The sequence below is a fragment of the Balaenoptera acutorostrata genome, chromosome 15 (genome assembly GCF_949987535.1).
Source record: "Balaenoptera acutorostrata chromosome 15, mBalAcu1.1, whole genome shotgun sequence".
Classification (NCBI taxonomy): Eukaryota; Metazoa; Chordata; class Mammalia; order Artiodactyla; family Balaenopteridae; genus Balaenoptera; species Balaenoptera acutorostrata.
This window is the reverse complement of record NC_080078.1, coordinates 1,504,197-1,531,930: the sequence shown is the minus strand read 5'-3', so window position 1 is coordinate 1,531,930 and position 27,734 is coordinate 1,504,197. Positions and strand designations below refer to the sequence as shown.

The 27,734-nt window shown below is 58.1% G+C and overlaps 4 protein-coding genes across 16 annotated transcripts in view; 3 read left to right on the top strand and 1 right to left on the bottom strand.

Annotated features, from left to right (window-relative positions):
- The window catches only part of SNX8 (sorting nexin 8), a 40,023-nt gene extending 35,992 nt beyond the window's left edge, over positions 1–4,031 (top strand). For all 4 annotated transcript variants that reach the window (XM_057528407.1, XM_057528408.1, XM_057528409.1 and 1 more), the window contains exons 9-11: positions 881–1,030; positions 1,317–1,466; positions 3,866–4,031. In XM_057528407.1, the coding sequence (XP_057384390.1) occupies positions 881–1,030; positions 1,317–1,466; positions 3,866–3,976 (411 nt within the window). In that variant the 3' untranslated portion in view covers positions 3,977–4,031. The remainder of the gene's footprint in view (positions 1–880; positions 1,031–1,316; positions 1,467–3,865) is intronic.
- A 3,081-nt stretch (positions 4,032–7,112) lies between these two features.
- NUDT1 (nudix hydrolase 1) lies at positions 7,113–14,161 on the bottom strand. 5 transcript variants are annotated; one of them, XM_007174624.2, is made up of 5 exons: positions 14,067–14,142; positions 13,187–13,300; positions 12,476–12,641; positions 7,701–7,846; positions 7,113–7,431 (listed from the first exon to the last, which is right to left on the bottom strand). In XM_007174624.2, exons 3-5 carry the CDS (start codon positions 12,625–12,627, stop codon positions 7,259–7,261), a joined length of 471 nt encoding a protein of 156 aa, XP_007174686.1. In that variant the 5' UTR covers positions 12,628–12,641; positions 13,187–13,300; positions 14,067–14,142; the 3' UTR covers positions 7,113–7,258. The 5 variants fall into 5 exon arrangements, with proteins under 5 accessions (XP_007174686.1, XP_057384397.1, XP_057384396.1 ...); XM_057528414.1 differs by having other exon boundaries at positions 14,083–14,103; XM_057528413.1 differs by lacking the exon at positions 14,067–14,142 and adding an exon at positions 13,678–14,060.
- On the top strand, positions 14,134–19,510 carry MRM2 (mitochondrial rRNA methyltransferase 2). Of its 2 annotated transcripts, none has more exons than XM_007174628.2 (3): positions 14,134–14,207; positions 15,838–16,127; positions 18,180–19,509. In XM_007174628.2, the coding sequence occupies exons 1-3, from the start codon at positions 14,200–14,202 to the stop codon at positions 18,617–18,619; spliced, it is 738 nt and encodes a 245-aa protein (XP_007174690.1). In that variant the 5' UTR covers positions 14,134–14,199; the 3' UTR covers positions 18,620–19,509. The 2 variants fall into 2 exon arrangements, with proteins under 2 accessions (XP_007174690.1, XP_057384395.1); XM_057528412.1 differs by lacking the exon at positions 14,134–14,207 and adding an exon at positions 14,905–15,474 and having other exon boundaries at positions 18,180–19,510.
- Positions 19,511–20,602: 1,092 nt separating this feature from the next.
- The window catches only part of MAD1L1 (mitotic arrest deficient 1 like 1), a 332,505-nt gene continuing 325,373 nt past the window's right edge, over positions 20,603–27,734 (top strand). Inside the window, exons 1-3 of one of the 5 annotated variants that reach the window (XM_057529232.1) lie at positions 20,604–20,857; positions 23,242–23,403; positions 26,711–26,851. In XM_057529232.1, the coding sequence (XP_057385215.1) occupies positions 23,254–23,403; positions 26,711–26,851 (291 nt within the window). In that variant the 5' untranslated portion in view covers positions 20,604–20,857; positions 23,242–23,253. Of the gene's footprint in view, positions 20,858–23,241; positions 23,404–26,710; positions 26,852–27,734 lie in introns of all 5 variants that reach the window. The other 4 variants (XM_057529230.1, XM_007174623.3, XM_057529233.1 and 1 more) reach the window with 4 other exon arrangements.

Below are 27,734 nucleotides of genomic sequence, written 5' to 3'. Positions count from 1 at the left end.
TTTCAAGGGTGTGACTCCGGGGGAAATGGAAAAAGAGCCTGAAGCCAGGGCTGCGGGGTGTGGATGGGCCTCCTGCAGGCTCCCCGGGGGACGGGGGTGTGCGTCCCGCAGGGTGCTGTGGGCAGGCCTCTGGCTTCCCCGATGTGAGAGCGAGGGGCGCGTGCGCGTGAGTGTGTGTGTGTGTGAGTGTGACTGCCATCGCTCTCTATAAACACACGAGGGGCTGGCCCAGCGGGAGCTGCCTCTTCTAGGGGGTGGAGGTTCTGGGAAGTCAGGCCTCAGCTGGGGACAGGGGTGGCTTTCCAACCGTCAGTGGCGGGATGGATCGCCTGTGAGCCCTGAGGATCCTTTGTGCTGAGCTCAGGGGGAGCTGGCCCAGCACTGGTGGGGAAGGTTCTAGAAGGGGTTCCTCTGTTGGGTGGGATAGCAGCCAGTGGCCTCTGAAGTTGCAGCCCTGTGATTCCGTGGCTAGTATCCCCACAGGAATTGTGATCGGGGTTACTTTAGGGCCCCAGGGAAATGCCAGTGCGTCGTCCTTCAGGAGACTGATCTTGCTGCTGGAGGGACACTGGTTTTCTGGACGTTGGTCAGCGTGACGTGTGAGGTCCAGGGCTGTCCCCGCTCTGCGCTGCTCCTTTCCCCGTGGGTTTCTGGCTGTGCGGGTTTGCACCGCGACCCCCCACAGTTCGCCCCGGGTGGCTCAGCGGGACGCTCCCTTCCGTGAACACCGAGAGTGGAGTGAGCGTGGAGTGAGCGGGGTGCGCGTGAGCTGCTTCTAGGCAGGAAGAGCCGTCCTCGGCCCCCGGCGTGGAGGCCGCGTGCAGCGGATGCCGTCTGTGCCTCCCGCCTCCTGGGCTGACATGCCACCTCCTCCCGGCAGGGCCTCTGCGAGCGGCACGAGAAGGGTGTGCTGCACAAGCACCAGCGGGCGCTGCACAAGTACAGCCTGATGAAGAGGCAGATGACGAGCGCCGCCGCGCAGAACCGCGAGCCCGAGTGTGTGGAGCAGCTGGAGTCCCGCATCGTGGAGGTGGGCCCGGCGGCCCGGGGCCTGCCTGCGGGGTGGGGGGCGGGCGCGAGGGCACCTTTCCGCACCTGCCGCTGGGCCCCGGGCCGTCCTCCCCGGCTTCCTGTGGTTGGCTCCCTGAGCTGCCGGGACGCTGACGCCCAGGCACCGGGTGACAGAGCCGGCGTGACCGATGTGTTGCACGGAGGAGGGGCTTGGCCCTGGGCTCAGGAGGGCTGGTGTGTGGGCCCTGGTGCTCCGCCTTCCCACCGTGTGCTGGGCCAGTCGCGAGGGGCTCTTTGCTCTGCAGCAGGAGAACGTGATCCAGACGATGGAGCTTCGCAACCACTTCTCCCTGTACTGCCTGCACCAGGAGACGCAGCTGGTCCACGTCTACCTGCCCCTTACCTCCCACATCCTCGGGGCCTTCGTCAGCTCCCAGATCCAAGGGCACAAGGAGGTGGGTCCCCCACACACACCTACCCGTCCGGGCCAGCGCCCTTCTTCCTGCAGCAGCCCTTCCTGCAGGTCTGGCAGCCCTGCGGCTGACCTTGAAGAGTTACTTAGGAAATGAGTGCAGCGGGTGAGCTAGGACTTGGAACCGTTCTCGTCCAAATCTGCTCATCTCATTGTAGCCGACGATAATCCTGACATTGTCCTTGTGGCTCCCGGGGGGCGGGGTGGTGGGAGAGCAGAGCAGGACTGTAAAGGGAGAATTTCTTCGCTTCTGGAGGAGTTCCAGACAGAGGTCAGAGGCAAAGCACATGGAATCCCCGGGAATGAGAGCAGACAGTGGGTGTCAGTGTGAGGATGTGCAGGGGGACCACAGATGGGATATTTCTCTGAAGACCCTGCTGAGCCCTTGAGAAGCGCCGTGACGGTCCGGGGACCCTGCAGACTGCGATGACAGCCTGTGTCAGCCACATAAGTCTAGCTTGGTTTTTGGCTCTTTGCCCACTGCCCCCAGGTGCAGCCTGGGATGTGTGTGTCCGGCCAGGGCTGAGAGACACTTAGACGATCTCTGCCCGCTTCTGCGTTTGCCGCCTCATGGTGGCCCACTCCCTCCTGCTCCCTGATGTCCTCCATCCCGGGCTCCTTCTTGGCTCTGGGGGCACCGGCACCTCCTGTGAGGGACACGCCTGCCGGGGGCCACGTCTAGCTCTTTGATACGCAGGCGGGGGGCAGGGAGGTAGTGTAGGCTCAGACTCTCTAAACCTCACATCCTAGCTGTCTCAGCTTCCAGCTCTGGACCAGTTCTGAGCTCTTAACGGCCTTGGTTCGGTTGTTTAACCTCTGCGCCAGTGTCCCTACCTGACAAGTGGCATAGAATATGACCCTTGCAGCCTTCCGAGACCGGCTCGGGGATTTGGTGGAAATGGGCTGCTTAGTCGTCGTTCCGTGCCGGGTTCTGTGGCCGTGCTGGGCACACACCTGCCCCGCAGCCGTCCCTGACACCAGAGGAGTGGGAGATCCCGACAGGTCGGCCAGCTGGAGGGGACGGGTCCCACGCGGGGCCCCGGGGGTGGGCCGGGGTGCAGTCTGGGAAGCTGGCGACCCTGCCCAGAGGGCCAGGGAGGCCTCTGTGAGCAGCGTGTGGAGGGAACTCAGACCTGTAGTTCGGAAGGGTGCCGGGCAGTGGCCGGGCGTGCGGATTCAGGGGTAGAAGACACGAGATGGTGCGTCCAGGCGGGAGGTGGCCGGGCCAGAGCGGTCTGGAGCCAGTAGTGCTGGGGCCGCCTGGAGGGTCTGGTCAGCGTGTGGGTTAGTGTACAGATCCCTCTCAGACTTGCTTTCAGAACCGCTGGGCCCGGGACTCAAGGGTCTGTGCTTTCAGTGGGACGCCAGGGGAGTCGGGCATGAGTGAGAAATGTTGCCGGCCTGAGACAGAAGTTCCTTGACTTTCTCTTAGTGCCTCAGTGACTTTTCACAGCAGCGTGAGGCCAAAGTACCTTTTTAATGGTTCTGTTTCTTAGTTCCAGACAGCGTCACAGCAGTGGTCCACGTAGCCTGTGACAAATGCCGAGTTTCCCTTGAGTGTTTCTCGTAGTTCGTGGTGCCCCTGGAGTTCGCTGGGGTGCCCAGGGTGCCCTCGGGCACAGTGTGGGAACTGCAGGTGTGGCCAAGGCAGCAGCAGCGCTGGGGGAGGTAGGGCTGTACGCCGGTGAGACCTCACGGGCAGGTCCAGGTGGCCGGTGGGGACATTTCCTGACGCGATCCTGGATTTCTCCGCTGTGGGTGACTCGTGAGTGCCCCGGTCTCGAAACTCGGGGACTAGACTCTGCTCCAGCCGCACGTTCCCAGGGCCACGCTGCTTCCTGTTGCGACGCGAGCCCCTCTGCCCCAGTGCTGGTCTCGGACACGGGCCTCGCCGCTCAGCCTCCTTCCTCGCAGACGCCTGGGGCCGGGAGCTGTGGTGGCGGTCGCCCTGCTTTCGCTGTGCCCGTCTCTGTGTTCCTCTGGTGGACGTTGTCTTGGCCTCTGAGCCGCCCGGAAGGCCAGCACCTGCAGGCCTGGCAGAGGGAGCAACCCAGTGATAACACGTCTTACGTCGCGCAGACCTGTGCTTTTCTGTCCCCGTGCGGGGCGGTGGCACCGGCCACCGTGACCTCTGGTGGCCTCTGGTTGCGGTCCACCCTTACCTGGGCTGGTCTGTGGCGGGGTCTTCGGAGCACTGGGCCGCGATGCGGGTGGGAAGGCCGGCCCGCCGCCACTCCAGGAGCTCTGGGGGAGGTGACACGCGGCTGGCGTGGCCACACGGGCGTGTCCTCTCTCCGTGGGCATTTTAGGAGGAGAGAGCTGGTGCGTCAGGCCGCAGGCGGCCGCCGTCTCCTCACCCCGCCCTGCCCCCTCCTCCTCCAGATGAGCAAGGTGTGGAATGACCTGCAGCCCAAGCTACAGTGCCTCTTCGCTGGACCGCACGGCGCCCCAAGCCCACCGAGGTCCCCGCAGGACGGCCTGTCTCCTCACTAGTGCCGGGAGGACGTGGGCGGCAGCTGCGGCGCCCTCACTAAAACTTCTTTCCAAATGGTGTGTTCCTGTTTGATTCCCTTCACGTGTGGCGGCCCGGACCCCGAGGGGGCCCGGCGATGGGCTGCAGCCCCTTGTGGAGGAGCCGACGCCCGGGCGGGCTGGGGCCGGGTCCCGGTGGCCGTCGCTCCCCTCCCCTCGCGGGGAGCAAGGCCGAGGACGCTCACTAGGCCGCCGGGCGTCCACGGAAGCCGCGGCCACACGGGGTCTGTCCCGGTTGCCCTCGACCCTGCCCGGCCCTCCCGACGCGCACCGTGGCCTGTCAGTCTGGTGGCGAGAGCGTTGAGTCCCTGGAATGGTTTTCTCCCAGGACCCACAGAGGGCGAGGCGGCAGGGATGGTTTTCACACAGCAGATCGTGCAGGGGGGCGTGTGCAGGGGACCCCATGTGCTAGAACAGTCGGGAGGGTTCTGGAATAGCTGAGCGGGGAGAGGGGGGCAGGACCGTCCCCGCGGCCGGCGTGCTGCCGTCGGATGGCGGTGGCCGTGTCCCACACGGAACTGGTCAGCAAGACCTTCCGCTGCGGCCCGCAGACAGCCGTGGCCGTGCGAGTGGGAGCCCGAGGGTCCCTGGGCCCAAACTGTGAGTGAGTCCTGGCGGCCTTGGCGTCTGTGTCCCTCCCTGCACGGCACGCACACGTGTGCACGCTCACACTGTGACCCTGTTGTGTGCCCGGTGGTCTGAGGTGTGGAGCACAAAGCGGGGACCGAGGCGTCTGGAGGTTCGTGAGCCGGTGCTTCCGCCGTCTGTCCAGGTGCAGGCGGCTGCCGGTCTGTTCTTGGGAGGCCACACCGTGAGCGTCGAGGCTGGCAGGGCAGTGGGCTCTGCACGGGGGATCTGTGTCGCTCTGGTGACCCCCTGTTACACCGACTTCGCTTCTTCAGGGCAGCAGGAACCCTCCTTCCAGCCTCCCTGCCACGCTTGCCGGCCCAGGGCCTGCTCCGAGGGGGCGGCCGTCTGGAGCCGTGTGGGCTTATGTCCGCCTGGGGCCTGGGTGTGTCCTGCCCTGAACCCCTGTTGTGTAAGTGCCCCCTGTCCTTCACCGTTCTCAGTGGCTTGGGAGGGCGTTAGAGGAGGTCGACTGCACCGCAGGGTCTGAGATCCCTGCCTTCCTGCAACACGTGCCTGGTGCTGGGGGTTTGCCCTCGGTGTGAGGCGCGCACGTGGGACCCAGCGGCTCCGGGTGGCACCAGGCTTCCCTGGTGAGCGACACACGTCACAGACCAGGGCAAAGTGAGCGTGCCCACCGGGGCCTGGGCTCACCCCCACGTGGATCCTGCCTGTGCCAGCAAAGCCACAGGCGTGCGGGGAGGCCAGCTGCACCCCACCCCGCTGGAGGCCCACGGCAGCCAACGTGTGGCTTCCTGTGCCGGGCTCCCAGTCTCCTGGAGGACGAGGAGAGGGGCGGTGTGCCCCCGGGGCCTGGCCAGCAGGGGCCGTCTGTGCCATTTGTCCCTTTGTGGGCTGTTCCTGCGTTTTGCTCTCTCTGTGTAGAAACGGGTTCCCAAGCACCTTGCGTGGCTCTGTGCTGCCCTGCAGGTTGGTCCCCGGGTGCTGTGTACGCTTGAGCCGTAGCGCGTGACCACCGGCCTCTGCTGTCCTGGCCCCGCGGCGGTGGCTGCGCACCCCCCGAGGTCTGCCCGTGGGTGGTGATGGACACGAGGCCACGGGACGGCGGAGAGCGGGGGAGACGCCCCGGCCGCGTGGTGGGCGGTGGCGCAGCGGCACGGAGGGCGGGAGCGTCTGCCCGGTCAGGTTGAGGCTTGCTCTCCCCACACGGGTCACCAGGCAGAGCTCCGACACCAAAGACTTCAGACGCACTCTCCAGGAGAGAACCCTCCTGGCGGGACCGGCCCCCGCGTGGAAACCCGGAGCACGTTCTCGGCTGGAGGCCTGGCCTCGCTCTCCTCAGGGGCTCACCTGCAGGGCGCTTTCTGGTCCACGCCCCCACCCCCCCACCCCAGGTGCTGGAAAGGGGTCGGTGGGAAGGTGCTGGAGTGACCGTGTCCCCCTCGCCTGGCAGCTGGGGGCGCAGAGGCACCTTTTCCACAAAGCTCCCCGTCCGCCCTCCACCCGGGCTGCCGCTGGGTTCCCGGGCTCGGCGGGCAGGGTTTTTTCTCAGCGTTTGCTCGGGGAGGGGGGAGAGGCTGCTCCAGCTCCAGGGTGGGCCCGCGGACCTCTGCGTCCGCGCTCTCCTCGCACCCGGGGGAGCCTGGTCACAGCCCCGTGAAAAGACGTCCGCTTCCGTTTTCCCGATGGGAGCCCTTCGGCCGCTCCCGTCCCGTTAGGGCTGAGTGCGGCTCACCACTGCCTTAGCCCGGCCCAAGGCGTGTGCCTTCAGGCCCCGTCCCTCCAGCCTGTGTCCGGCTGACTCGGTGGTGACCCACAGCGATGTTCCAGTCAGCGGGCGAAGACGCAGAGTGGGGAGGGAGGACGTGGCCAAGGCAGGCTGCCGTGGGGACACGGGGCTCGGGCTGCCGGAGGTCAGGACGGTTCTGTGTCTGAGGCCCTTCCTCTTGCTTTGCGTTGAGTCTGGTTATGTACGAAGCACTTTATACGGCTGCAGGGATCAATGACCATCACACCCAGTTAACTGGAATTGTTTACAAATGAGCTACATTCCGAGATTTTTATCACTGAACTTACATGAACAACTATCATTAAACGTGTTTATAAAAGTTGTGTCAAGTTGTGAAGTTTTTGTGTCAGTGGTTGGTACCCCCCAGCCCCCTCCCCGGGGTCAGAAACCAGGACGAGATCAGCCTGTCTTGGGGGAGGGAGGGTGACCAGGTGATGGTACATCAGATGGGGGTTGGAGCCCTGGGCCCTGACCGCGCCTCGGTTTCCCTTTAAGGGGGGTGGTGAGAGGAGGACACGGCCTCTAGCCCACCCCCGGATCCCGCGGCCCCGCGCACACCTACGCCCGGCCTCCCACACCAGCTCTGCCCCGTGGGACGTCCGAAAAGCCGTCCCCTCCCCTTTTGCACCTGTGTCTCTTCCCCCCATCTCTGTCCGGTGGTGCAGGTCACAGCCAGGCACATCTGGCGGCTCCCCGAGGATGGGACTTCGTGAGGCCCGGTGAGGAATGTTGAAAAGGTAAAAGGTTTATTTCCCTTTCCACCCACTCACGCGCCAGACAGACTGGAGGCCCGCTGGCGTGCGGAGCCTGGGGCCACAGCGTGGCTGGGCAGAGCTCCCGTGGCCCGAGGGGCCAGCTCGGCTGTCCTAGACGGTGTCCACCTCGCGGAGCTTGTGGTCCAGGATGGTGTCGTGATTCTGGAACTTGAAGTAGCCGTGGAACTTCTTCTTCTGAAGCAGGAGGGGGAACCAGTAGCTGTCATCGGGCCACATGTCAGCGAAGGGGATCTGGTCCAGCTGGAACCACTGGGGGCGCATTTCTGAAGTCAGTGAAGAGGAACAGTCATCGATGTTCAATCCAGATTTTAAACTGACTTGTTGTGAGGAATTACTGAGTTGTTCTGTGTGAGGAACTTGACGTACTTTCATATTTAACCCTTGTGACCGTATCCCTTATCTTACAGAAGAGTAGGGAGGCTCCGGTGCTGGTGCGTTTCAGCACCTGCCCCGGGGGGAGGGGAGGGCTGCCGTGCCGCTCGTCACCTGCCTCCCTCTCACCCGCCGTGAAGGGACAAGCCCTGGGACTCACCGTCGCTCTCCACTGGTGTCCCGTGGACACTGTCTGTGCAGAAGATGTGCATGTGCATCAGCTCGGGGTCGCCCACGAACTCAAACACGATCTGGCCCACCTTCTGCAGCACGTCCACGGTCAGACCGCTCTCTTCCTGCAGCTCCCTGTGGGCAGAGGCAGGTGGGTGCACCGACGGACATAAGGTGACAGTTAAAGCACGGTGCCCACGCAGAAGCCAGGAATGGGGCTGGGAGGATGGAGGGGCAGAGTGTGTACATGTAGCCAAGGGCTCGGGTTCGGGGACCGCTGTTGAGGGGCAGCCAGACCTCCGTAATTGAGCACCCTGGGCGCACCACGTGGCAGGTCAGGCCTGGCCCTGCTCAGCTGCTCGGAGGTCCCACAGGAGGCCAGTGCTAGAGCCGGGAGACCCCACCTGTCCTGCTCGGCTCTCCCGGAGGCCGTCACGTGTGCATGGTGCTCTGTGGGCTTGCAGCCCCCAGAACCCGGCCCTGAGCCAAAGACCTCCTGCCCAGAGAATTCTCCCGTCCTGTCCCTGCTCAGAGCTCAGGATCAGACTGCAGGTTTCTACTGTCTCTTCCCCAGAGAAGGGGCTGTTTTAACTCCTGTTTCACCAAGGAGACAGGCCCCACCCCCAGCCAGCTCACCTCAGCCGCGCTTGATGGTAGGGGATGAGCTTTGGGCCTGTCTCGCTGTGTCCCTTCTTCTCAGGACCCCTTCCCCCAGCTCAGCCACCTGTGCTTGGAGGAAGGGGTCAGGGGGCTGATCTCCCCACCTGAGTGCACAAGTGCCGGGCGACTCACGAGGAGAACCGGGACTCCCCCCCCTGAATTGAACAGTGCTTCCCCAAGCTGCATATTCCCTGTAGACAGTCTAGCAAACACACGGACCCCTCACCAGCAAGAACCCTTGCCACCACTGCAGTTTCCCCTTTGGGTCTTTCTCCTTTGTGCATCCCTTTTAAAAACTGCAGATGTGCTGCCCGTACCTTGTACCTGTGCTTTTCACACAACACTGCAGAGCCACGTGCTACACTTCAGGGAATTCAACCAGCTTCTCGGCTGTTGTGTGTCATAGAATAAAAGTCCCACCCTGCTCAACATGAAACCCGCCTGACGAGCATCCTTGTACACACCGTCGGCCACCAGCCTTTCACCCCACCGGCTGTCCCGCCGCAGTCATCCTGTGTCTCGTTCCATCCTTGGCAAGTGCTGTCTGGATGTTCTGCTGTGCTCGGGACTCTGGGGACCCCACGAGCCCTGCACCTGTGAAGCTCAGCATCTGTGTCTCCTGCTAGAGTCTCACTTCCCCACTGCCCTGTATTTATTTTTGTTGCTGTAAAAACATTCTAATTATACCTGACTATTTAGAGTGGTAGGTTAAAAAAAGGTCTTTTTAAGCTTTGATCTCTGAGTTATGTTAGGAACACAATGCATATTTACTTCCTGTGCCTGTAATGAGGAGTCAGGGAAACCAGTGTTTGTTAAACGTGTGTGTTGGGTTAAACGGTCTTATTTAAATGGACGCCTTATTGAGCTTGGAATCTGCCCTAACCTTCCTGTGAGGCCCGGAGAGGAACTGCATCCATTTGCTGCCGTTCAGATGCAGCCCAAGTGATGCGCTGGAAGCTGGAATTTATTCATTGAGATGGTTAATGAAAATTAGACACGACCTAAAAAAATGAACGTGTGTTTTCACTTGCAGGGGTGGAAATGGCTCCCCAATTAAATGTAACAGAAGCCTTCCGCAGGGCCCGCCCATACCTCCGGCAGCAGGCTGGAGAGCTCGTTTTTAAAAACATCACCTACTGATTTAATGTTTTGACTAATTGTGGCTCATCTTCCCCAAGTCCACGGCAGTGTATGAAATATCAATGATGTCCTCACAGGCAGAGCTGAGCTTGTTTCGGGCTGGGATAACCAGGCAGCCGGGGGTGACGCTGATCCAGTTTTGCTGACGTGTCTGATTGCATCTCCGGGATGTTCCCCACACGGTGGGGGGCATGGGGCCCTGCGGTCCGGAGCCCGCAGTGCAGCTCGGGGGCCCGCCGGCCGCACGGCCTTCCAGAGTTCTCTGACACGGTGCCCTGTGTCCTCACCGCTGCTCTGCGGGGGCTGGCCAGAAAGGTGGGCGTGCGCCACACCCAAAGCTGAAACCTGGCTGTGAGGCACCCTGGGTCCCCAGGTGCCTGCAACTCCCTGCAACCCCCCAGGGGGAAGGATGCATCTTCCTTGGTGCTCAGATGGCTTCCCCCCAAGGACGTCCAGCACAGAGGAAGGGACAACCAGTCTCCCACGGCCACCTGAGTCTGCTGGTGAGTGAGGAGCACATGTTAACCCAGCTGTTGAAGTGGGGCCCACCCTGGGACCCCAAAGAGCAGTGCACCAGACCCCCCCAGGGCTGCCGTGACCTCGCTCGTCAGGGCAGGACAGCCAGGGCCTGGGGCCTAAGGAGCAGCCCCACACCCGTGCACGGGAAGAGGCCAGAGCTGCCCTAGGGGCCTGGGGCCGACGGCTGAGTCATCCCCAAGGTGGGCGAAGCCCTGTTGCTGCTGGAGTCCCAGGGCCCTGAGGTGGGTCTCAGTCTGCGCCCCGTGCACTAGAGCCTGCCACCCGTCCCGACCCCCCCTGCAGGTCCTCAACAGTCCTTTGTCGGGGTGGTCCTGACGCTTGGCTCCATCCTACACCCAGGCTGGAACCCTGGGGAGAGGACACGGGGCTCCTGGAGGGAGCTGCCCAGAGCTGCCCCACAGGCCCTGGGCGCCAGCGTGGTGCTGCGCAGTCACAGGCAGACTGGTCTACACCAGGCGGGCGGTGTGGGCCCTGGATGCCGCACTTCTGGCCTCAGTCTCAGGGCAAGGCCAGCCCTGCCGTAAGGAAGGGCCCCCGGGCAGAGCATGGAGACCGTTAGTGCCCCGTGGCTGTGGAGAGGACGTCCCCCAGCGGGGCACGCTGCCTGCAGGGGCTGAGTATGCCCTCGAGGACGCCTGGGTATCAAAACGGAGCTCAGGGTGGCCTGGGAGGAAGCGCCCTCCACAGCCCCACCTGCTGGACGAGGCCTCCAAAGGGCAAAGAATCACGAGGCTCTAAGAGGGTAACTGAAACCTTGATACTAAAGCAGTAAGCAAGCCTGAACGACAACAAAGTCATCGATTTCAGGACGGTTCTGTGATCTGTGGTGAGGTCGGTACAGAGGAGTGAGGTTGGGGGTCACGGCTCCAGCGCCTTCTGGTCGTCCAGCGAGCGTCTGGGGGGCAGACTGCAGGGCCCAGCACGGCGTCTGCTCGGCTGAACCGAGTTTATGCCAGTGGCCCACAGACGCTGAGCAGGTGGCCCAATTTCATTAGTCGTTGGGGCAGACAAATTAAAACCTCCACAAGGTATCACCACACCTGCCGGGATGGCTAAGAGGAAAAGGACAGAAGATGCCAGGTGTCGCTGAGGGTTTGGAGGAAGCGGATCTCACACGCTGCTGGCGGGAGTTTAAACGAGCACAGCCGGTTGGCAGTATGTGCTAAGGCGGAACACCTCGAATTCTCGAGGGGAGCGTCCGCCGGAAAGACCGTATAGGGCCGTCCACAGCTACACCACTTGCAACTCCAACCCGGAAGCGGCCCAAAAGCCCCCGGCCGGGACGAGCAGGCTGCAGCGTGTTCCTAAACCGGACGGGACCACCGCCTCGTGCAGACACAATGCCAGGAAGAAGCCACAGCTGCGAGGCTCGCTCTACAGGATATTTCCGAATGGGCCGAACCATCAACTGTGACCGAAGTCAGGGTGCAGGCTGCCCCCCTGGGGGCAGGGTCCACCCTCCAGTCCCATTTCTTGATCTATGTGCTGGTTAAATGACGGACCCATTTCTTAAAAATGCCCTGATGAAGACTGGCATTTTCCTACATGCACTTTATACTTCAATACAAACTTGACTTATAAAAGGTCTTCCGTCCTGGCCTCATGACGGACAGAGGGCGTAATTCAGCGTGATCAGAAAGGTGGTGGTTCTGTGAAGGAAATCCAGAGGTCTATGGAGAAGAGCTGGGGGAGGCGCACCTTCTCCGATGTGAAGCCGAGGAGGGGTCAGCCAGAGGAGGAGCCAGGAAGAGTGGGAGGGTGACGACAGCTTGGGGTGTCCGGGGGGCAGGGATGGGAGCGAGAGGGCGAGGCCAGACCGCGTGGGGCTCAGTGGATGACACAGGAGGTTGGATTTATCCACACAGGCCTGCGAGGGGCAGGAAGGCAAAGGGGCTGCGGTCTGGAGGCCTGTGTGATCTCGGGCACACTGCTCAACCTCTCTGGGCTTCAGTTCTTCCCATGTGAAAGTGAGTGTGTCAAGGAAGAACTGAGACTGTGTGCGGAAGCTCCCAGACACGCTCGTCACCAGCTCCCCTGAACAAAGGAAGGAGCCCAGTGACTGGCCGGTCCCTTGGCTAGAAAGAGGAAGCCAGGATTCTCCTGCCCAAGCCACCGCACAGCAGCTTCCCAAATATGTCCTAAAAACCACGACTGCAGAACAGCAGCTAATGTGTACTGAGCACGGACCACGCGCCAGGCCTCGCTCAGTCCCTTATGTTTATTTTCTCAATCTTCACAACAGTCCTAAGAGGTAGGTACTGTTATTATCCCCACTTTGCAGATGAAGAAACCGAGGCTCAAGGATTCAGTCTGGGCTCCAGGTCATGTGGCTCTAAGCGGTCAAATCAGGGGCCTGGCTCTACAGCCCGAATCCTTGTCGCCTGCGGAAGCTGGTTCTGCGGTCAGGCCTGCCCCTCCCCTCACCTCTTGGCTCCATCCTCGATGGTCTCTCCTTCCTGAACTTTGCCTCCGAAGCCGTTCCACCGGCCAGCCCCGAAGCCTCGTTTCTTCATGCCCAGGAGGACTCGCTGAGGCTGCAGCACGAGTACCAAGGTGTAGAGCCTCGAGGCACGCATGGTGCCCGTGGGTTCTGCGGGGAAGGCAAGGGGTTGGGTCAGCTTGACCTGGGTGTGGACGGAAGCGGTGTATTGCAGTGGCCAGGGGCCGGGGGTACAGGAGATGTGCTCTGCAAGGCAGGGGGAGGCAACGTCCCAGCTCTGCCACATGTAGCAGGTTTTCTGGGGTAGACAGAGGCCTGGCCCCCAGAACCCAGGGGCATCAGTGCCCAGGCCCTTCGCTTACTGGGCTGATGCCGCAGGTCAGATGATGGCCCATCCCTTCCCCTCCCCACTCCTTGGCACAGGGCTGTTCCTGCTCCTGTGTCCAGGCCTCGAGCCCACCGGGCACCAAGAGAACCACGTAATTGACCCAGCGGTTCTTGGGTCTGGCTTTTGGCCTTGGTTTTTTCATTATGGGGCCTTCTTCTGGCCTACTGTGTTCTGGTTTCTGCCTCTCTGCACGAGCAGCCCCCCCGATTCCCAAGACATGCATGGCTTCTGACAGTGGAGAGTCCACCCAGCGAGGAGGCCTGGCTAGTCCCCGCTCCTGTGACAGGTTTTCACACTCTGCTCACACCTGTTGCTGCTCTGGGACCTGGTGCTGGAACCCAAGGGCCTCTCCTGCTTGAATGGGTTTGTGTGGTCCAGAGAAAGACTCGGAGGGTGACGTCTGGTCACTGCTGGAGAAATGCTGGAAGAGCAGGACCAAGTTAGCTGTCGATCCATCCCCACCCCAGTCTGGGGCCCACACTGGACGAGACGCAGGATTCAGGACCAGCGATCCTCCTGGGAAGTTGCGGTGTCTGAGAAAAGGGCCCTAGGCCTGGGTCCTGGTGCTGGCGGTAGGTCAGGCAGGAGAGGTGGGTCTCTGCGGTCCAGCCTCCCTTTAGTCTGCGGACTTTGTCACGTCCCCGACCTGCTCGCGTCCAAAGCCCTGGCTTCCTAAGGTAATTGGGATACTGCTGCTGCTGCTAGAAACGTCAGCTGTCAGTGATCAGGCACTGATTATGTACTTCCCCCAAATTATCCCCTTTAACAGACCCAACAACTCTGTGAGCTGACACTTACCTTTTCCATTTCCAGCCAAGGAAACTGAAGCTCAGAGAGGCTACGTTTGACCCCAAATCAAACACCGGAGCCAGTACCCAAACCTGCGTCTACCGCATGTTGAAGTCTAGTTGGCTACAGCTCTTGGTTCTGCCATCAGACGGGTCCCCAGCGAGCCCGCCTGAAGTCAGGGGTCGGGCAGCGCCCCGTGTCAGCCGGGTGGCCTCTCAGCGGGGTCGCCTGTACACCGAGGCCCGCGACTAGGGTTTAAAGACAACGCACAGTCCAGCGCCAGGCTCGGACTCCCGTGCCGGGGCCTCGTCCGTGCAGGGTCTCCAGCCGCCCCCGCCCACCGGGCGCTCCCCGGCAGGTCCCAGGCCCGTCTCCCGCGGCGACACTCCCGGACTCACCCGCTCCCGGACTCACACACTCCCGGGCTCTGCACGCGCCTTTCCCACCCGCGCGACGCTTCCGGGGGCGTGGCCTCGGGCCGGAAGCGAGGCCGGCACTTCCGGTGGCGGCAGCTGGAGCAGGTCGGCGTTCATGGCCAGGTGAGCGGGGAGGTCGGTGAGCGGGGCGGTCGGTGGGCGCGGCGGCTGGCGCTCAGCCGGCATTTGTGGAGCACCTACTGCATGCCTGCGGGAGGCGCAGTGGCCAGGGGCCTGCCCCAGGTTTCCGGTCCGAAAGGGGGCGCAGAGCCCACCTCGTCCAGGCCCGGAGAGGGTCAGCCCCGGCGAGGTGACTAGGGGAGACCTGCCAGCACGAAGCGGACGCTCGGCAAAGGCTCGCGGGGAGGGGCGGGCGGGCGGAGAGCTGGAGGGGGCTTTAGGAAGGGAGGGGCGGGTGGGGGGGCGCCGCGGGTGGAGGGGAAGCTGTGTAGAGCTCCGCACGCCTGAAGCCTGCGTGCCAGAGGTGAGAGGCCCACGTGGCTGAATCCAGGCCGTGGGATGGGGCTGGAGGCCCGCTGCCCACATCAGGTGGGCTCGGGGCCTGTAACTCCGCTCTCCACGCCTCCGCTGACCGGTGGGATTAGTTCTGGCGCCCAGGACCACCCTGTGCCCTCTTTCCTTGAGGCTCCTTACGCCTTTTGAAGGCAGCAGTTCCCACGTTATTGTCTCCAAATCTTGTCACCATGTTTTCATGCTGAAGGGACTTTTGGCTGCTAGCCATGGGGCTAACGGCAGCCTTTTTCATCAGAAGAAAGGATGCAGAGCTTGCTCTGTCGGGTTCTGAGACTTAACGTGAAGGGAGGTGCAGCTAGCTCGCAGTGGGTAAGCTGTTAACGACCCCACTTCCCCTAAGAGGCTTGGAAATTGCGCTTCGTTCACACACAGGGTGAGTTCAGTTTTTTTAAGAAGTGTGACAGGCCGGTCAGACCCTGTACTAGCCGCCAAAGCCATGGAACTAAGCAAGGGAAGGACCTGTCCTCACGGGGTTTTCTCAGAGTTTCTCAAAGCCCAGTGGAAATTTCTATCTGCTGGGAAAGAATGTTAATTTCATTAATTTTATCAGCATTTTTAACCAGTCTTGGGAAAACTTTGGTTGACACAAACAAGGTGACTACCATTAACGTTTGAGCTTTCCTGAAGAAAACTTCAGGAGGGAAAAGAACACCTTTGGACTGAAGGGGAGAGGCCTGCTGGAGGAGCTTGCTCGGGCTGCCATAAACAAGCACCCCAGGACGGGCGACTTACAGAGCAGAGATTTTCTGGCTCAGTGTCTGGAGGCTGGAAATCTGAAATCAAGGTGTCAGCAGGGTTGGTTCCTGGGACATCTCTCCTCGACTTGTAGACGGCCATCTTCTCCCTGTGTCTTCATGTGGGTTTTGCTGTGTGTGTGTGTGTGTGTGTGTGCCTGTGTTCTAACTTCTTCTTACAAGGACACCAGTCATATGGGATTAGAGCCCACCCATGTGACCTCATTTTACCTTAATTACCTCATTTAAAGACGAGCCACCTCTTGAGGTGCTGGGGGTTGGGACTTGACCATAGAGACTTCGGGGGGATACGGTTCAGCCCATAACACCTTCTTCCCGGCTGTGGGGCCTCGTCAAGTCACCTCTCCCTCTTGGGCCGCACTGTCCCATCTCTGAAAACGTGCGGGTTGAGCCTGGGGCCCCAGCGAGCTCCTGACCTGCTGGTCTTTGCGATGCCAACCTGCTTCCTCCCTTTTCCTCACCAGGTCCTTGAAGCTGGTGTGGGCTTCCTTTCCGCGTCAAAGGTTCCACACCGGTGGGAGTTGCCTCAAGGGCCGGACCGGCGCTGAGCACCTGTGGCTGGTGCGGCATTTGAGGGACCCGTTTGTGAAGGCTGCGAAGGTGGAGAGTTGCAGGTGTCGAAGTGCCTTCAAGCTCCTGGAGGTGAACGAGAGGTACCGGATTCTGCGGCCTGGCCTCCGGGTGTTAGACTGTGGCGCCGCTCCTGGCGCGTGGAGCCAGGTGGCCGTGCAGAGCGTCAACGCTGCAGGCACAGGTGGGGCCTGACCACCGAGGTTTAGACGCAGGCGCCGCCCTCTGCCAGGGGATGCAGAGCAGCCGAGCCGCCTTGCGACGGCACGTGCTTCTGCGCGGTTGTTCAGGAGGAATGATACAACACTGACATTTTCAAAATGAGAGACGGGGTAGGAAGGGATAATGAAAATGAAAATCACCTGAGATCACGCGGCAGTAGTGTGTAGACTGATATACTGGTGCACGTCCCGTACCTTTGTGGCTGATTTGGAGCCTCAACAGAGCTATTTTTTTTTTTTTTTGGCTGACTGATATATTGACGTCTTTCCACGACAGTACAACTGAGTCAACCTCAGGGGTTTTCAGGTCCTGGTCCTTGAAGCCCTGGGTTTCCTGGAGGTGCTCCTGGGGCTGCCCGGGGGGCCCTTGTGGCTCTGGCTTCCCCACTTTGGCTCAACTTGAGGGACTTTGCTTTTATCTGTTTTACATTTAGGGGTTTTGGCTAAGATCGTCTATATAAAAAAGTTTCCTCTCACTAATAGATCAACTAACTACCTATGCAAGGCAGAAAACTATGCCATCCTTTGAAACAGCTGCGTAGTATTCCAGATAACGGTTGTACTGTTGGTGTTTAGCCAGTCTCCTCATCGTGGGCACCAAGGTTGCTTTTGGGTCTTTTGCTAGCGTGTGCAGTGCTGTGGTAACGATCCTTACCACTTGCATTTCCTGCTGTGAAGTCTGAGGGTACCACATGCACTGGCATTATGACACATGTGAAGTTCACAAAGATCTCTCCCAGACACCTTAAAAACAGTTAAAAAAATTTCTTTTGAGCTTAGTATTTATCAGCTAAGTGAATGAATGAGTCAGAAGCTTCTGTTCCTTTTCCCACCACTGAGTCTATCCACAGACTTCTAACAACTGATTTGAGTGGTTCCTGCCCCCTAATTTCTCTTCAGTAGAAGCAGGAAAATGCCCAAGTTTAACTTGTAGTAAGAGGTGGCAGAAGCAAAGAGTGTGTGGATCAAATGGTTTGGGTTCTTTTACTCCCAGAAGTTGCAAAAATGGAACCAAAGCCATTTGCCTTTAGAGGACACTTCCTGGGGCTGTAGTACGTGGGACGTTAAAGGAGACATCAGAAGTGTATAAAATGGGACGAGAGATGTCCCACTTGCCAGGGCTGAAAATGGAGAGCTTTTGCCTTTGAAAAATGAGGTATCCTGCAGAATACCCGGACTTCCAATCTTTAGATAGAGATAAAACACCCTGCCCCTCACCCGTGGAGCAGCTTTTTTACCAAGCCGACTGAGCTACGAGAGTCTGTTCCCTTCATGTATCTAACCTGTATCTACCCTGGCGTGTAGGGGTGGTGCAGGGAGGGGCCACCAGGGCTTGTGAAGAGGGGAGCTTGGAACGGGAAGGGAAGGGAAGGGAAGGGAAGGGAGGTGGAGCCTGGGGGCAGCGGCCGTGCGGGCAGGAAATCTTGTTTCAGGTGAGGTGAAACAATGACATCTTTTTATTTCACAGCTGGCATCACTCAAATATGGGCAGGGTATCAATTTTTTTACCTTATTTTGCATTTGTCCGTTTCCCCCCTCTCTTGGCTTGTTTCTAATAGTTTCTACATTGAAAGAAATTGGATTAAACTGCAGAATGGATTTGTTGATTTAATCCAGAGGCACTTTGTATACTGGTGTGTCATTTTCTGTTTCAGTTTGTCATAAAGACCACTCAGAGATAAAAAGCCCTTTCATGGAGAGCAAGGCTCAGGGAGTGAAATGAAATCAGAGATGGTGTCAAGGCCCAGGGTGTGGCCCCAGGTCTGCCTGTCCCCTGGGACAGTCACTTCTCCCTGGGCCTCAGTTTCCTCGGAGGTAGAAGGACCACCACTCCCTGCCACATGTTTTTGTAGGATGTATAGAAAGTGGGGAGAGGCTTGTGTCCACATCTTTGCACATTAGCTCTTTTCCTCGGTCCTGACGTTTTATTTCTATTTTATTATTTTGTTGCATTTATTTTTTGTGGGAAGACTCAGGGTGTAAATAAGTAAGCACATCCACCGTTTCTTCCTTAGATCCCCGTGCTCCTGTTGGCTTTGTGCTTGGGGTAGATCTCCTTCACATACTCCCCCTGGAAGGAGCAACTTTTCTGTGCCCTGCTGATGTGACTGACCCAAGAACCTTCCAGAGAATCCGAGAACTGCTTCCTGCTGGGAGAGCGGATGTGATTCTGAGTGACATGGCACCCAACGCCACGGGGATCCGGGGCCTCGACCACGACAGGCTCATTAGCTTGTGCTTGTCCCTTCTGGACATGGCTCCAGAAGTCCTGCACCGTGGGGGAACATTCCTGTGTAAAACCTGGGCTGGAAGTCAGAGCCATCGGTTACAGAGGAGACTGACAGAGGAATTCCAGAAAACAAGGACTGTAAAACCTGAAGCCAGCAGGAAAGAATCATCAGAGGTGTACCTCTTGGCCACACAGTACCGAAGAGGGAAGGGGGAAGGTCTGTGAAGGAATGAGAGTTTCATCTGCTGTTTCTGGTTCTTTTTCACTGCAAATGTAGCTTGAGCCCTTTCCTGAAGTGTGGCTGGGGAGATCCGAGCTTGATCTGGGATGCAGCGGGCAGGACAAATGGGGAACCTTTTTTTAAGCGTAAAAGATATGACAAAACTATATTCAATGTCCAAGACATATGATAAAAAAAAGTCTCTATAACATGATTTGTGAAGAGGAAGAGATAGGCAGAGATTAAAGGATGAAAAGGCAGACGGAGGGAAGGATAAAAACACTCGGAGGCAGAGAAACATACACACGGACACCTTTATGTAACTTTCTCTTCATGCCCACGTTAGTATGTTACAGAGAAACAGGCTTCCACCCTTGCTCCGAAACAACCCACAGGTTTCCAGGTGTTATTTTGGGTTTACCGTGTAATGTAGAAAAAATCTGAAGTTTCAGTCTGGGGATTTGTGTCCATCTCTCTGGCAAATGATCTGGAACTACATCCATTCTTCAAGCAGTGAGAGTTCTCAGAACAATTAGGGAAGACATTTGGTATGAATTATGCATGGGGTGGGTGTGCTTTGTTTTCTCACTGGAATTGTTGCTGTAATACTCCAGCCTCCAAAGACTTAAAGGTAAGTGCCAAAGCAAGCAGAGAAGTGGTGTGTTCGTTTATTTCCTTTTACTCTTCCACGAACTCGATGCAACTTTACAAAACAATATAGGTCGTATTATTTTATGGAATTCCCATGTTTTTAAGTTTGTCTTTTGAAAAATTAATTTCTTCAAAACCATTTCCTGGAGGTGTGCTCACCCCTTAAGAAGAGTTTATTGATTGTAATGATGATTAAATGTGTAGACTGAAAAAAAAATGCACCACCTAAAAGTTGAGAGTTATGTTTTATTTGGTGGACAAAACTGAGGACTTAAGCCTGGACACAGCATCTCAGATAACTCTGAGAGATTGCTCCAAAGAGGCAAGGGGGGGAGCCAGGATCTATAGGAGTTTTAGCAGCAAAGACCAGGTAGTTGGGACATCAAGTGATCACTGTTAAAAGAAAGCAAGACATCTCAAGTTAAGGAATTTAGTGCTTTTCTACGTTTGGGAAGATGTCAGAGTCGGGGCTCACTGAAATCATTCCTTTGATGTGCACCTCAGCTCTCTGGGGCCAGCGTCCTGAGTTTCCTCAGTGTGCCGTTGGGGTGGCAGGGGCGGTGAGGTGGTGGCTGCAGTGTCTGACGGCGGGCTTGCTGTTTCCGTCCCGAGTTCCCTGGGCTCACCCTCGGGGGTGGCTGTAGTGGCTGGTGACCGGAACGTCTTTTATTTACTGATATGGCAGGCAGCAGTTTTAGTTTACAAATGCGAAGGATCGCTGGGGGAAGGAATAGATACCCAGGAATCTCCATAGGGTCCTAGGGTAGTCCAGATCACTGAAGTAGGCTGCAGGCCCGACTTTTAAAATTTTGTTTTATTTGCGCTCGCAGTCCGCTAATGTAGCCCAGAGAGCCTCCTGTCCTGCTTGCACCTCCCCATCCCGTTTCTTTCCGGCCACACAAACTTGTGTTTTATTCTCTGGAAGAAGGGAATTCGGTGCAGACCCTCGGGCGCTTAGCAGGGGGCGGGGAGGAGGAGGGGCCGGTAAGACCCGTTAGTGGACGCAGGTTGCTGTGCTTCCAGGAGGGACCTGCTGGCTGTGGGCTGACCTCGCCCCGCTCTGCCGTTGCGCCCTGGAGAACTGGGACCCAGACGACGGCATCGCGCCCCGACAGCTCACAGGGCGCTGGGAGGGTAGCTTGGTAGCCCGGTTTTTCGCGTTGTTTTAGAGGGCCAGGGGAAAGTAAAAAAGGCATTCATTCAGGCAAATACTGTAGTGGCAAAATCTGCGGACTAGTCCGGCGGGCAGGAAAGTTTGGCCCTGCGAGGCCACCGTTGGCCGGTGCTGTTCCCCACAATACAGTGCGAGGCAGCCGCCCTGTGGAAGCCTGACCCGCGGAGGCCGGGGCCACCAAGATAGTCCCACGGGCTGGCCTTTGGTTCCCAGTCCTCTCCGAGCGGGGTCTCCTGCGGGTGGGTGGCTACGGGGACGAACACGAAGGCCCCAGGACCCGTTGGTGCGCGGACCTGGAGCTTTACGGCTTGCCCCGCCCAGGTCTCGCGAGAGCGTAGGCGTACGTCTCGCGATACGCGGGCGTAAAAGAGGGAGATCTGAGCAGCGGCGACGGCGGCACGGAGGCTGAGGCGGCTAGGTGAGCGGCCGGGGTCCCGGGAGGGGGGCCGGGCCGGGCCGGGCTGGGGGGCGGATGCTGAGCCGAACCGGCGGGGTTCGGGCGAAGAAGAGGCTGGGGCAGCCCGCCGGGTCTGGGTGCGGGCGCCGCCCCCTCGGCGTCCCCGCTTCCCTCTTAGACCCCGGCCCTGGGTCTCTTACCGGCGCGCCCACTGTCTGTCCGCGTGCTCACCGGGGCCGGGGTTCCTGCCGGCGCGCCCCTTCGCTCCGTGCTCTGTCCTCCGAGCCTGGGCGCGTCCCGTGCAGCCGCCCAAGGTTTCCTCTCCGAGAGGAGCAGCTGGAAATGGTCAGGGTTCGAGGCGCGAGCGAGGGCCGGGGCGGAGGCGGCCACGGAGGAGAGGTGCTTCACCGCCCGGCCTCCGGGAAGAAGGCCCCCCCCCCCCCCAGCCGCCCCCAGACGGCCCAGTGCAGAGAGAGGAGCTCTTCCCCCGGTCCCGCCCTTTCGAGTTGACAGCACTGTCGCCCCCACGTCTTCACTTGAGCAGTGTGGGAGTTGCCACTACTTCATTTTACAGCTAAGGAAACCGGTGGGAAGATGGGAAGCGCCTTGCTCGGAGTCGCACTCCTGGCAGCTAGTAGGGCGGGAACTTGCATCTGATCTCTAGTATAAGTTAGGAGAAAGCAGACAGACAGGTGGTGAACTTAGGCCAGCGGAAGTGCCCATGGCGGTGTGAAGTGGTGTCGCCGGGTGGGGAGCATCCTGGTAATTTCTGTAGGTGCCCTCAGGTGTCCTTTTGCCAAGGAGGGCAGTCGAGAGGCGGTGTGCTCTGGACTCCCAGCTCAGGGGTTCCGTTGAGAGCAGTTCACCACGTTCAGTGACTAGACTTCTGGAAGATTTGAGTGTCTTTGATAGAGAGGATGGAGTTTGAGCTTTCACCTTATCGCTTGCCTTATGGAGTGGTTTCTTTCCAAGCAGGTGAAAACGCACGTGTGCTTCTCATTTTGGTGTATTAAGTGCATCAGCTCTTGCGAAGGGGGTGTATTGGCTAAATTTCCCATCACGGGATGGAAAGGATGGCCCTGGTCAAACGGGAGGATTTGCCTCCCAGAGCAGAGCGCTGCTGCCTGGCTGCACGCGGGCCTGAGTCTCTCAGGGAGGCTCCCAGCACTGTGGGTGCCCCTCCCCGGTCTCTCTTCGAGCCCATTTTCCACTTGTAATATGAAGGAGAGGTAGAGAGAACAGCTGTGTCGTGCAGGGGTGGAAACGATGGCCTACAGAAGACAAGGGCTCTTCGTGCCCAAGGCCAGGTTTCTTGTTAAGTGTGAAATTCAGAATCAAACCAAGATTCTTCACCTTGTTTGGGGGCGGATGGGTTGGGGGCAGGTGTCTTCAGTCTAATACTTAGGGGAAATGAGCGAGAGCTGGCTGCTTTCCTCAGGGGAACACGGTATGCACCTGTAGGAATTCACACCTTTTGGCTGTTAACTGTGCCTGGGACACCTCCACACCTTCTGCCTGGTAGATGGCCTGGTGTGAGGCTGTAATCAGCGCAGGGTTGGGGGTGCGTGTTCTTTGCTGCTTTTGTCCTCGGCCCTTCACACGTTGGCCTGTGGAGCACCCTTGACCTTTAGAGCCAGACAGACCCAGGTTCCAGTCTAAGTTCCGTAACTTTTGGAGCCTCATTTTCGATCATCTCTGAAAGAACGTGTAAGGAGATCTCATTCATCTGCCCATTGTGATGATTGCCGTGTCATGTGTTAAATTACAAGCAGAGTGATAGTCAAACTCAAGGGCAATAGCTGTACCATCTGCCATTTGGAGACTTCTTTTGGGCCTTATAATCCTCACAACTTTGAAAAGTGGGATCCTCAGTTTACAGATGAGGAGACAGGCTCAGGAAGTGCTGGTGCTCAGTGAATGTCAGGTACCTTTCTTTGGGGTGCCTGGCTGAAAATAGTAGTGACACTCATTAATGTCTTTGTTAAGCTATGATAAGCACTGCTATGGTTGTCATCCTTACGGCCACTGTTGTGTGCTTTGTTTCTGATTCCCGGAAGCTAGGCTTTTTGTGAGTGCTTATGTGGGAGACATGCCCCCTGACTGCCCAGCACGGCATCTGGGAGCCGTCTGTCTGTCCTGCTGGTGCGCAGGTCAGCACTCTGATGGTCAGCAGCTTGGTGGCATGTTGTCTTTTTACGCCTCCGTTTCTCCTCTGAGAAGTTGGCAGTGTGGGCTCCCAGTTAACTCCAAAGAATGTGGTTACGGACACTGGAATATTATAAGGGCTCTGGGAGAGCCCTGATCAGGGGAGCGGGACTGCCCAAAGGTACCCCCTGACCGGGCAGCTGGCAGAGCTGATGGTGCACCAGAAGGCTCCCTGTGACCCTTCCCTTGTCTTCCTCCAGAGGGAAGTGGCCATGGAAGACCTGGGGGAGAACACCACCGTCCTATCCACCCTGAGGTCTTTGAACAATTTCATTTCTCAGCGAGTGGAGGGAGGATCTGGACTGGATGTTTCCACCTCTGCCCCAGGTTCTCTGCAGATGCAGTACCAACAGAGCATGCAGGTGAGTGGTACGCGCTGGGATAGGGGCCTCCAGGTAAAGGCTCCTGCCCTTAGGTGGGGCTGGTTCAAGTGCCACATGGTGCAGGTGAGCAGTTTGTGTCCGGATAAGGGCCTCTACGTACACAGACTTTCCCGTAGGGGGGGCTGATTCAACTCCCATATAGTTGAGGCAGGTGAGCGCTGTCTCAGCCTGGAGGCCAGCTGGCCATCTCTCACATCTCCAGCATGGATACTCATAGTTTGGGAGGACAGCCAGAGGTCATGGTCTGGCCCTGAGCTGTCCTGGCTCAAAAGCCTGAGATAACAGCACCCCCAGAGTGGGTCTGGTGTTCAGCATTGTGCTGACACTAACGAGCTTGCAGACGCTAGAGGTAGGATTGGAAAGCCAGTTTACTCATTTAATCGGGGGAAGTAACCCGAAACTGCCTGGGCACATGACCACTGGAATTGTGCAGCCAGCTGCTGGCTCGCTTGATGGTGTAGCACACGGCAGGGCTGTGTTGTAAGCACAGGTTCTTGGTCAGCCTGGCAGGTAAGGCAGGGCAGTAAGTGAAGGATTGGGCATATGACAGTCTCAGACTATGGGGGCCATTTGCACATCTTCGCTTCAGTCTGCCATGGGGTGATTTTTACAGTTTCACTTTGCTCATAGTCTTATTTCACTTTATTCCAAGTTTTCGGCAATGCTCATTGTGGACACAGTTGTAAAGGCTCAGGTCTCCTGAAGGACTTCAGGTTCTGAAGAGTCTTGGGGTCAGTGCTAGTTGGGGCAGGGATCACTGGGTCCACATAGGGAGGGAATGTGGTGTCCGAGCCATGTCCAGGCCCCTGCCACTCTCAGGGCTGCATCAGGTGATCTCTGGCTTCTCTGCTTGCATTCCTTCTCTCTTGTCAGCCTTGCCTGTGTTGCTGCAGCCTTTCTGCTATAGTGTCCTGTGTCAGATGAGCCAGTGGTTTCCTGTTGCTCTGGGAGCCCTGATGAGTCCATGCCACATTTGCTAAAACAGAGGCTGGTGTGTTTGTATGCATTCGTTTGCTGAATAGTTGAATTACTTACTATGTGTTTGTTACTGGGCTAAGTTGCTCACTGCCCTTTTTTTTTTTTGGCAAGCACTGTTCTTTATCCTGAAATTAGGTCATTTGTATTTGTTTTTGTTGTTAAAACACCTTTTTTTGAAATGGTGGTGGTGATAGATTATAGGGTTTTTTTTTGCTTTTTGTTTTTTTTTTAATCCTTGCTCACTGGCAGAATATGAAGTTGGCAACTTTGGTCTAAGAAAGTTATAATTTTATTGATGCAGATGTCTGGGAACTTTTGGCCTGTCGGAACTATAGAGTCTAGAATTTCCAGGGTCCCTAGTTCTCACTCATCTATGACCTGAAAGGCTTCCCCAGTTGGGATATCAGTAAATGAAAGCTGTAGCCAGAGTGAGCTGGTTAGAGAGCCACGTGGCACAGGACCTGCCTAGGAGCCCTGACCTTGGACCTGTCCTGTCTCAGGACTTCAGTCAGTGTTCTGTCTCTTTGCTACCATGCCTGGCAGGTGAGGGAACAGAGCAGCTGCAGGTCTGGGGAGTCTGGAGGCAGAGAGCAGTGTCTTGCCTGCTAGTCCCGTCCCCTGGTTTATTTTAAGGTTCCTGTTTCTGTGTGCAGGCGTTTATAGTCCGCTGTGCTACGTGTCAGCATTGGCTTAAATATAAAAATATGTTCAGTGACTTTCCTTCAGGTATGGTCAACCTTCCAGGAAGATGCCGCCAATGGATGTGTGTCTCTGGGACTCCCGTGTGGTACCCACACCCTCGGAGCTGGGGTACTGCCATCCTCTAAAGAAGCTGGGCCCTAGCTGCCGACTCAGAGTGAGACTAGGAAGGCTGAGTTTGATGGAGGGTAGAGTTAGGAGCTCCCAAATGTCAACAGGTGGGAACTGAAATGAGAGAAAGTATCAGAGGGGTAAAGAAAGTGTGGACTTTGGCCTCCAGAGCAGTGGGGGAAGGGTGGAGAAAATGTCTTTTCTCTGGTCTGGGATTTCTCACACTTGGCACTGTTGACATTTTGGGCTGGATAATTTTTTGTTTTGCAGGACATTCCTGTGCATTGTGGGATGTTTAGCGACATCCCTGGCCTCTACCCGCTACGTGCCAGGAGCAAACACAGAGTGTTGCCCCTTCTTGTGACGCTCAGTTGTGTCTGCAGACAGTGCCACATGTCCCTGATTGAAATGAGAACCACTTTCTGTAGCCCAGAGCATCTTGAACTTTCATGTGCATGTGAATCACCTGAAGATATGTTTAAAAGGAAGGTTCCAATTTGGTATCTGTGTGGTGTGACCCGAGACTCTGCATTTCTCTTAAGTGCCCAGGAGATGCTGTGTTGGTGGACTGCAGGCCATTCTTGGAGGGGTTGAGCTCTATCCCCCTGAAGACAAGGCCCTTGCAGTCGGTGATTCGGTGGTACTGTTGGCTGTGTCTTCTGAGGCCCTTCAGAGCTTCAGTTCCCCTTTATTTACCTACCTTCTGGGGGACGCAGACTTCTGAGATAGGCCCCAAACTGCTGGCCCCTGGTGGACTGCGGTTTCTCCCACTTAATCAAACACTAACTAGGTGTTGTGGCCCCGCGGTTTTGCAGATAGAATTAATAGCTCCAATCAGTTGACCTTAAGGTAGGGAGAGTACCTGGGTGGGCCTGACCCAATCAGGTGAGTCTTTAAAATCTGGGTCCAGAAATCAGACAAAGAAGTCAGAGATGCAGAGCAGGAAAGGGATTCCACACGTGCGAGATTCTCCCTTGTTGGCTTTGGAGGTGGAGAGGGCCCCGTGGCAGGCAATGTGGGCAGCCTCTGGGAGCTGACAGCAGCCCGGGCCTGCCAGCCAGCAAGGAAATAGGAACGTGGAAGAGGCTCCTGAGCTACAGGGGAGAGCACAGCTTGCCGACTGCATGGAGTTTAGATGTTGAGACCCTGATCGGAGAAGCTGGCTGTGTGTGCCTGGCCTTCTGACCCACAGAACCGACAGCCAGCATATGGGCGTTTAAGCTGCTGCGTTGGTGGTAGTTTGTTACACGGCATAGGAAACGTGCCCTCACACTGTCATCTGAAAACGCACCTTCCTCTTTTGTCCTTTGTCGCCTTCTCTTGCCTTGCTGCCTCCCTGCGCCCCTTTCCCACCTGGGGGCCCGGTGTTCCTTCCTCCCCAGGGCTGAGCGAGGGCCTTGCTGGGAGCAGGTGCTCGGTGAGGGAGTGCTGAGTGAGCCCCTCACCTGTCGGACGCAGCTGCTGAGGCCCTGTCTTTCCTTTGCACGTGACCGGTCAGCTGGAGGAGCGAGCGGAGCAGATCCGCTCCAGGTCCCACCTCATCCAGGTGGAGCGGGAGAAGACGCAGATGGAGCTGAGTCACAAGAGGGCCCGCGTGGAGCTGGAGCGGGCAGCCAGCGCCAGCGCCAGGAGCTACGAGGTGGGCTCCGGCGGGCCCGCCCCAGAGCAGGGGGTCGGGGGGGTGCGTGTGCCTGCCGGACCACGGGGAGCGAGAGCCCAGCCAGCGGCCCAGGGGCTGTCCTCCAGGTGTCCAGGGCCTGCCTTCTTAGGCCGCCTGAGGAAGGGGGTCGGGCCTCAGGTGTGCCCTGTGTCCCCGAGGAGGGCAGCACGAAGGGATGGCTGCCCTGCCGCGTCTGCCCGGGGTGGTGCTGGTGGGCACTCGTCTCCGCTGGCTGCGTGGTTGCCCTCTCTTCTCTGAGAATTGGGATGGAGTTCTGGCACAAATGCCAGGTGGCCTGGGGGTGACAGGCCTGGAAAGTCACTGGCTTGCATAAGAGTCTCAGGTCCAGGCTGGGTCTTGTGCAAATGGATATAGGGCCTCAGCGCCAAGAACCCCAATGTCGGGGGCTGCTTCATGTTGCCCTTGCCTTACCCAGGGCAGGCTAGGAAAGCATAACCCCCTGTTACCCAGAGGAGATGCTGGGTTTTTACTTAGTGCATAAATTCCATGCTTCCTTTGCTTTGATTAACAGCACTTTGCCAGGGTTTTTCAATAAGTGCTGATGAGTTGTGGCGATGCTGCCAAGGTTCAGGCAGCGCGTTGGATCAGAAGGTCTCTGGCCTCTGTGCTTCCCCTGAGGGTGGATATCTGGCCCCATTCTCGCGTTACGCGGCATATTCCCCCTCTTTCCGAGGCCCTGTAGAAGTAGCTGATGGCCTCGAGGGTGCGATGCTAGCTGGATGTACTTGAACCCGACGTGCAGGCCCGTGGCTGTGCCCGTGGCCGTGGTGTGCCGCGCGGACTCAGCAGCCCAGTGCGCCGCGGGTGGGGCGCCGCCGCCTCGGCATCGGCCCTGGTGCTG

Excerpts from the sequence above, each read along its gene's own strand:
- MRM2 (XM_007174628.2), top strand. Across the intron at positions 16,128-18,179 it reads CGTCAACGCTGCAGGCACAG|ATCCCCGTGCTCCTGTTGGC; the intron begins GTGGGGCCTGAC and ends TTTCTTCCTTAG.
- NUDT1 (XM_007174627.3), bottom strand. The coding sequence starts at position 12,627 with ATGCGTGCCTCGAGGCTCTACACCTTGGTACTCGTGCTGCAGCCTCAG. Across the intron at positions 7,847-12,475 it reads ATCGAGGATGGAGCCAAGAG|GGAGCTGCAGGAAGAGAGCG; the intron begins GTGAGGGGAGGG and ends CTCTGCCCACAG. Across the intron at positions 7,432-7,700 it reads GACACCAGTGGAGAGCGACG|AAATGCGCCCCCAGTGGTTC; the intron begins GTGAGTCCCAGG and ends CACTGACTTCAG.